Genomic DNA, 8,957 nt, shown 5'->3' on the forward strand with positions numbered 1-8,957 from the left:
CCCTTTTTTTTCTCACAGTATCAGGAGGCTGTCACATGCAACCTTGTTTCTGAGACCTGTTTCATCTATTGTGACTTGGGTAGAGGTTGAGAACAAAACACTCCCCTGTTCAGCCATTGTTTTTTTAAATAGTTAGGTTGTTTAAGTAGACTTTTTGCTGTGTCATTCTTAGAAGTAAATGTTTAATATGTTACACTGAATTGTAAATGTGCAACACAGCTCTCTCTCCCTGCTTTTCTCCTGGTTCCTTCCTCTAATTTTTCATTTTCTCATTTTTCCCTCAACGTCTCCCTCTACAGGCAATTCACAGGGAGCGGTGAAGTGTGAAGGAAACAATTTGTTCTCATATGCGCGGCCCTGGTCATTGACACACTCTGGCTTTCATGCAGACAGGAAGAAATTCCTGCTTTTATAAACAGCGGCTGAGAGCTGCTTGGCTGCAGAGGTGATGAGTAGCTGAAAACAGAGAAAAAATGTTTCAGGGACTTTCAGTAGGACACTGAAGGTATTTAAAAAATATTTAAAGATCTTTGTAATCACTGATATGTCTTGAAATATAATGAATGAAAACATCAGCTTAAATTCACATAATAGTCCTGTTCCCATCCCAAAATGCTGGAACAATCATGTAAGCCATCATTACTACTCAGACTACTACTATGTAGGGAAAGGTACTCTTGCACTGTAATACCATTACACTATTACTCAGCTTGGCTCACATTATATATATGATATATATATGATATATATACATATATATATATATATATATATATATATATATATATATATATATATATATAAACTAACTACTAAAACTATATATATATAAATTATACTTATTTCCCTTGCCATTGTCACATCAATATGCTTTGATCTTTACCATCCCAGTGCAGTTAGTCAATATTTACAAAACTCTTGAACCAAATTCACCTGTACATACAAATTTTACAAAGTAATTTTGATGACATCACAGTAAGATGTGATGGTTTGCAGGACATGAACTGATGATAAAAGTACAATATAAAAAAATGAATAAAAATTCGATTGGATCATTTAATCTAAAGTCTAGTTATTCCATGCTTTACATTTTATTCCAATAATCGTGTGATTTTTTTTTTATTATTGGATTGTGGCTCTTCACATTAAATGAATAAGACCTCCGGGTCGGTAGGTGGCAGTATGCTCCTGTTGAGCCACCAATCAAAACTCCCGAGTAGGAAGTAGAAATCCGGAAGAGACGTGGCACATAAACACATAGAGGAAGCTTATGATGACATCCTCTGTAGCAGCATTCAGTTGGCATTTATGGAGACACATTGAATGACAGAATTAAAGCTCTACTTAAAACGAACGAGTTTCCTTTAGCAGCCGTCAGTGTGAAAGCTGGTTAGGTGAGTGTTCACCTTTGTTACTTCCTTAGCTCCTGTGGCTAGCTTCAATAGCTCTTACAGCTAGCAGCTAACTAATGTGGAAAACGCTAAATGTGTGAAAGAAGCTGTCAGAAGTGGTTTTAGCCGAAATGAATTATTTATTTCAAAACACGCCTTCCAAGCGTTTTTCTTAAACTCTTGCTGTTTATTATATTTGATGAGGTTGAACTTTGGTTAAGTTGAATTAATAACTGCGTGATTTAGAAACAGTTGGCAACATGGATGTAACAAAGATAGGTGATTTGAGTGCTTTGACTGTTTTATAAACATTAACCATCAGTTGATCAATTAAATGTATACTAACTGTTTTACTTGCTGTTTAGGGGACATAATCAGATTAAAATACTGAATTTTATCATTGTTTTCCAATGGGACTTGTTTTTCTTTTTGCATTGTTGTTGTGTTATTAAGTAATTTACTATTTTTTTGACCTCTTTTTGGATACTGGAAAATAGATAAAAATGAAGATAATTGGAGATATTTAAGATCCATCTGAACAATATAGATGCAGTCTTTTGTTTTTCTGAGATGTTTAAAATCTCGAAGTAAAAAAAAAAAAAAAAAAGTTCAAGGAAATATTTAACCCAATTTTTAACCTTATTCTGAAGCTACAATAAATAAATAACACTATGTTTTATTTAAGACTACACTGTAGGTGTAATTCTCTTAAAAAAAAAAAAATTGGAACATACCTTTGTTTTTTATTTTATTAAGTTAAATAGTAAATTGGAATTGATTGATTTTTATGATCCAGTCTTAAACATCTGGAGAAATATTGAAAAAAAAAAAATAAAAAAAATAGTTAACCAGAAAGTACTTCCTACATGTCTAATATAATACATAATACATCCATCCTTTCACTCATCCTCCACAATAACTTCTAATCTGTGATTTTTGTGCGTTCTGAAAGAAAACCTTACTATTGTGATTCTATCTCCGGTTGTTGAGGTTTACTTTAGTAATAAAACTTTAATATAACTTTTAATTGGATCAAGAACTCTTAATATTTATAGTTATGGAAACTGTTTTTATGTATAATAGTATCTCATTAACTCTGTGGAAGTGACACAAAAAAAAAATTAATAACTCAAACTCAACAGACTTGCTTGTCAGGTTTCCAGAGCGGCATTCTTTCAAAGCGATCTTTTAAATTTACCTTTGGGGTTCTCGTAACGGGTCATGATGGTTATGTCTACATCTTCCAACAGGTGATAAACTTTGATCATTATGGATGGATTCCTAGATAAGCTTAGTCAGAGAGGAGCAAGGGTGGTTATTTTTTAAAAATCATGAAGGTTTAGAAAAGTGTTTTTTAAACATTACAGTGTCATACCAGGTGGCTGTTACATTGAAACTTAAAATAAAGACGGTGTAAAGTCACGGTTCTTATTAATGACCAAAGAGTGGGAAATATCACAACAGAAGCTTATCTTGCTAAATGGAGGGTTAGGCTTTTGTAACAGAATGATTTAAAGATGTTAACTTAAGCTGACATTTTAAGTCAGCTTTACTTTTCTAATGATTTTCATTAGAATATCTATTAAACATGGGTTTACTTCACATGTTTGGGTGCAAAACTGCCACCATCCACTTTCTAAATACTTATTGACTAGTACAGCACCCTCCACCATTAGTGGCACCAGTTGTAAAGATTTTTTTTTTTTTTTAATGATTGGAAGAAATACATTTTTTTATTGCTGCATTATATGTTTTTGCTAAATAAATGGTTGCACCTCTCAACAATATCTATAAAGAAATGTAACTTTCTGATGCATATTTAATGACTATGAATTTACACAAACATAACATTAACTTTTTATTCTACTTATCATACGGGGATGTTTGTTGTCTTTAAAATGGAAAGACGAGTGAGCCCTTATAAGCAGGACAGTGTTATGAGCAGAGTTCCTACATGAAGCTAGCTCATATGGAAAAAGGTCAAAACAACATTTTCTTTATTGACTGGTTTCAATAATTATCATGTTACGGTTTCAGATTAAAAGCATTGTCTATAGATAATATTAGTATCAAGAAAACATTGAAATAAATCTTTTCCTTTTTTTAGTAATTGAAAAGTATGGACTTAATTCTATTAGGGCAGGGTTATTTGTCAATTTTTTTGATTAATTGTAATTTCTGTTATTGAAGGATTAATTCACATGTTTCTTTGTTTCCTTTTGGGTTTTTTTTTCTTTACCAATCCACTCCTTGGGCTTCCATAGCTTAGAGTAACATCAATTCATTACTTTTTGTTTGTATATGTCAACTCATAATTCAACTCATAATAAACTAGCCCCCAATACCACTAGCTGCTAATATTTAGTGTGTTATATGTTTATTATTCGCTTGAATTTCATTGGCCTTTAAATTAAGGTGACTTCCCAGAAGGAATAACTGAAATAAAAGCTCATCTTTTAAAGAAAACACATGTAGTTTTTCTTTATTTTTATCCAATTTACATCTCGACTTGTAAACATTAGAACAACTTCTAGCCTGGTGTTTTTCATCACTTGGGCACAAACTTAGTTTTAAGACACAGTGGTTCAAAATAGTAAACTTGAACCTCACACTATGCATGATGTCCTTTTATGATCAGGGATGCTGCACTTCATTGGATTAGGTTTTCTAAATACTTGTTCACAGATGAGCTTGTCTCCATAGATAAATTTCTGCACCTACCTTTTCCTTTGCCTTAAAGTATTGTTTTATTACCAGTAACTGATCTGAATTGCTTATTTTCCTCTCACACAGCACATGTGGCTATGGGTCTCTGCAAGTGTCCGAAGAGGAAGGTGACCAATTTGTTCTGCTTCGAGCATCGTGTGAACGTGTGTGAACATTGCCTTGTTTCAAACCACAACAAGGTAAATGGGGGAGGGGATTGGCTTTGTCTTGTGATATCTATTTGTTTAACACTTGGAGCTTTGCAGTAACATTTTGTGTTTCCACTTGTTGCTCTTCAGTGTATTGTCCAGTCTTATCTTCAGTGGCTTCAGGACAGCGATTACAACCCAAACTGTACTCTCTGCAATAATCCGCTCACCACACAAGACACAGTCAGGCTGATCTGCTATGGTAAGATGATATCTTTATAAATTCAAAGTACTTTAAGTGATCAAGCTTGGCTAGAGGAAGTATTCATCAACCCCTCTCTTTATCAATCAACAGATGTTTTCCACTGGGCGTGTCTTAATAGCCTGGCATCTCGGCTGCCGCTCCATACGGCCCCAGCAGGGTACCAGTGCCCCACCTGTCAGGGTCCAGTATTCCCACCTTCAAATCTGGCCAGCCCAGTTGCAGATGTGCTGAGAGAGCAGCTTTCGTCTGTCAACTGGGCTCGGGCTGGTTTGGGGTTGCCTTTGGTAATAATAAACTCTTCATGTGGCATTGTGTGATTTTATAATCAAAAGACTTAAATATGTATTGATTTTAAACTAATATAAAAAAATTTTTTTTTTTGGCAGATTGAAGAGCCGGTTGGGGTTCTTGAAGGAACAATCGCTAATGATGTTTCTGACTACACAGACTGGTCAACATTTGATGGTGAAGAAAACTATTAATACCTGTTGAACTTCATCAAATAGTGGTCACATTACAGCCACAAAACTGATTGTAACAAACTCTGATTTAAAATTACAGAAAAGCACAAAGTAGTCCATTATTTGAATGTCAAAAGAAAATGATTTATGGTTTTGCCATTTTATTTAAAAATCCAAATTTAAATCAGTATGTTTTGGGACAGAAATCATTAATCGGTCAATACCTAGATTTTGGCAGAGTGGCGGCCTAGTGGTTAGGGCATAGGGCTTGGAATCCTGAGATTGTGAGTTTGAAACCCACTCCCACAGACTGCCACTCTGGGTCTCTGAGCAAAGACCCTTAACCCCTGATTGCTCCCCAGGCGCTGCACAGTAGTAGCCCACTGCTCCCCAAGGGGATGGGTTAAATGCAGAGAGTTAATTTAATCTTGTCAGATCAATAGAGTTAAATGTATTACTTTATTATTATAATGAGAGAGTTGGAGAGCCAACAGAAAAAAGTAGTTAATTTAAAGGAGAGTGTCAAGTTGCCAGGAGTAGCAACCTAGCTAAGATCCCCCACCTGGAAGCTGCCCCAGCTGAACAGAATGCAAGAAAAGATGTAGATACAGTGGAGAAAAAACAACTATAGGTCACCACGTTAGAGGTGGAAGTCATGTCGACCATAGAGAGGTCAATAATAAAAGAGAAAATGAGAACGAATTTCAAATGATCAAAGTGGACAGAGCCAATTAAAATGGTCTCACTGGGCTTAATTCTTTCCACTGGATCAAGGTTTTCACTCTGCCCCACTCTACGCCACCAAGGTTAACTCTTGGTATCAAAAAGAGAAAAATTATGTGCAAATGAAAAAGAAAACTAAAGTCTGCAGCATTTCAGTTACAGCTTAAAGAGCCTAGTTATGAACTATGGCTTTACATAATTTCTACACCAGTAACTTACTCTGGTTGCAGGAAAGGTTGTTTCCCCTTAAATGATTGCTCCCGCTGGACTCATTTAACGATATTTCTGTGTAATACACTTTTTCTGCTCTGTTTGTTAGTAAACAAAGCTTTTATTTATATATATATATATATATCAATCATAACAAGACGACGTTACAATGAGTTAAAAAGAAAGATCCTAGATGTATATTATGTCTATTGTAGAAGCAATGAAGCTGAGCAAGTCAGCAGCATGAGGTGTGGATGTGAAGAAAAATCCCAAGATCTAGTGAAAAATCACAAAATTAAATTTGCACACTCAAATAATTATGTCTGCTGATCGAGTCCATGCAAGAAACTTTTCAGGCTCTAAAAGAACTGTTTTTGTTTTTTATTTATTGTTTTTTTTTTGTCTTTCTTTCTTTTTTTATAGTCATAGTATCTGATGACGTCCCTTTAAGGTTTTAAAGCATTAACAGAGCCTAAACCCTAAATGTAGTTAAAAGAAGGTCTAAAGTATGACCACGGAGTTGAGTAGGTGTATGGAGGTTTTTAGCAAAGTTAATTCACAAATTTCTCCATCCAAACTGGGATGGATTTCATCTTTCTGAATCAAATCAGGATTTTTCCCTAAAAGTTAATCAGTTAGTAGTATCCCCCACACTGTTTTTTTTTATGTACCACCAGTTAAATAACTGCATTTTATGAATACAAACTTGAAAGTCAGTAAAGATTAGCACAGGGTCCATTTTAATATATTACCCCTTTAAAAAAATTACACTGATCCAAAGGTCACTTAAGGTCACCCCTGTCTTTCCTGATTTGCATTTGTAAGACCTTTTGGGGTCTGTGTCTTATTTTCTGTCCACCTTGCTATTAAGCCCTTTTTGTGTTTGTTTAGCTGAAAAGTTCAGGACATTACAAAGTATTTTAGTGGTTTTAATGTGCCCTAATGTGGATGCTGATTTGATTTTCATTTATTTATGTCTTCATTATTTAAATAAAGAAAACTCCATTTGCTCTCACAGCCCAAGAAAAACATGCCGCATATTCCAGTCACTCCTATAACACTAGCCTCAGCCCATCTGCTGTCTCAGCTCCACCACAAGAAAGCGACGGACGTCTTCATAAAAATGGAGATCCCAATATATCGGAGCATTCTGTAGTCAACATTCCTGCTGCTACCCCCAGTGACACTATTACATTACACACAGGTAGAGTCAGAGAAAGCATTTTTCTTCCAGTTTTTGTGCTTCTGGTCCAACTTTGTCTCTTTATGTTTTCTAAAATAATTGAGGTGTTTTTTTCTTTCTTATTACTATTCAGCATCATCACCCAGAAAGGTCTATGACACACGGGACGTCCACAGCTCTGCCACACAGATTGATTTTGATGATGATAAGTACCGGCGGCGGCCAGCCCTCAGTTGGTTTGCACGGATTTTAAAGTAAGCCTTTAAATGCTGGGTTGTTACACATGGTCCTCTTTGTTTACTTTGAGACCTTGCTATACATTAAAACATTGTTTTATTTTGTGTCTACTTTCTTAAAACCTTTCAGAAACCGCACTGGAGGAAAGAAGACAGCTCTGTCCTGGAAGCAGCGAGTCTTCATGCTACTTTTGGTTGGAGTTCTGGGATTCTTCACCCTTATAATCATCATGGCTAAACTGGGACGGGCCTCTGCCGGCTCAGATCCAAATCTAGATCCTCTTCTTAATCCCAACATCCGTGTGGGCAAAAACTGAAGGGGGGGGGGAGCAGTGATGTGGGGTTTTTACCTGTGTGTTTTACAAGACAAGCAATGTTGGATTGGTCTGCAAAGGAGCTGATACATGGACAGCCCACCAGAGGGAGCTCTTTGCCCAACTCTAGAGGATGTTCCTCTTCCTTCCATCACAGCATGTCTGGGTCGTTCCTGATCAGGTTCCTGTGATTCCGATCAGGGAGCATAGAACCTTCGAGGTGACCAAGGTTCGGCTAATTTAAACACTTTATCTAGTTATTGCTGCTTTGGTGAAGAGGGGCAACGCTTTACTCAGCTAACATTTCTCTGTGATCTTGTAAGTTAACAAATTTCTGTTCTTCAGATTTCTTTTGGAAGCTTTGTCGAATGAGGAAACATCTGCTGGCGGAAATGTCAGATCTTATTTCTTTGTGAAAATAAAACAAATTCCTGCTACTATTAAAGAAGCTCTGTGTTGCCATGGCACCCGGAGTCAAACTTTCCCAACACCATCTCGCATTTCTACAATGATGATGATCTGCATTATTACAAACAGAGTGCTTTGCTTTTAGATTTGCCATTCATACTGTATTCTGTTTTACTGATGGTTTCTCGAGTGTCCATTAAATTGGAAAAACTACTAAATCACAACTTTTGCTCTGTTGAATCTTTTCAATTTCTTCACAAGAAAAAACAAAAGTTTACGACCGCAAAGCATCTGACTGCTCTGTTTCATGTTGGTGCATAAATATCTCCTGCACGTTGTTTTTTTCATTATGACATTACAGATTATGTTGTAGACTTCCTGCCTCTAAGCAACATATTGATGCAAAAGTCGATAAGGTTCCACAAAAGAGACGTGGTGCTCTGTCCATCTGTTAATGACATTCAGAAATTATGGAGGGAAAAGCTGCAGCAGATATTTATCTTAACATTGAGATTATATTTATTTTAACAGATTATGTTGTGTGTAAAGCAATATTTACCGTGCATTCAAAGATGAGCTCTTTCATATTTGGTTATTATCACACAGTTCTGAATTCCTCTGTGAATTGTTTGATAAACCTACACAAACTGTAGCATTCAATACTTTATAGAACCACCTTTTGCTTCTTCACAGTTGGAAGTCTTTTGGGATATTTCCCACATTCAGCTCAGCTGTGGCTGTTTTTTTTTTTTTTTGTGCCGGCCCCCTGATGTACAGGAACACTTTTCATATCCATTTTTGGAAAATTTTTGATAAAAGCTTTTTTTTGTAATAATGCTTTGCTTTGAGTTTATTTTTGGCCCTGTGTTTATCCAGCAGCGTTATGAAATCAGACCACAGGTTATCTGTAA

The 8,957-nt window shown here is 35.8% G+C and overlaps 1 protein-coding gene across 1 annotated transcript; it reads left to right on the forward strand.

Annotated features, from left to right (window-relative positions):
• Positions 1–1,229: 1,229 nt before the first annotated feature.
• On the forward strand, positions 1,230–8,744 carry zfpl1 (zinc finger protein-like 1). Its single transcript, XM_015385237.1, has 8 exons — positions 1,230–1,394; positions 4,185–4,297; positions 4,397–4,508; positions 4,602–4,795; positions 4,898–4,976; positions 6,924–7,109; positions 7,222–7,342; positions 7,455–8,744. The coding sequence occupies exons 2-8, from the start codon at positions 4,196–4,198 to the stop codon at positions 7,639–7,641; spliced, it is 981 nt and encodes a 326-aa protein (XP_015240723.1). The 5' UTR covers positions 1,230–1,394; positions 4,185–4,195; the 3' UTR covers positions 7,642–8,744.
• Positions 8,745–8,957: the final 213 nt, after the last annotated feature.

This window comes from Cyprinodon variegatus, unplaced genomic scaffold (assembly GCF_000732505.1).
Source record: "Cyprinodon variegatus isolate N-32 unplaced genomic scaffold, C_variegatus-1.0 Scaffold334, whole genome shotgun sequence".
NCBI classification, from domain to species: domain Eukaryota; kingdom Metazoa; phylum Chordata; class Actinopteri; order Cyprinodontiformes; family Cyprinodontidae; genus Cyprinodon; species Cyprinodon variegatus.

Coding starts and splice junctions, on each gene's coding strand:
- zfpl1 (XM_015385237.1), top strand. CDS start 4,196: ATGGGTCTCTGCAAGTGTCCGAAGAGGAAGGTGACCAATTTGTTCTGC. Junction 4,298..4,396: donor TTGTTTCAAACCACAACAAG/GTAAATGGGGGA, acceptor GTTGCTCTTCAG/TGTATTGTCCAGTCTTATCT. Junction 4,509..4,601: donor AGTCAGGCTGATCTGCTATG/GTAAGATGATAT, acceptor ATCAATCAACAG/ATGTTTTCCACTGGGCGTGT.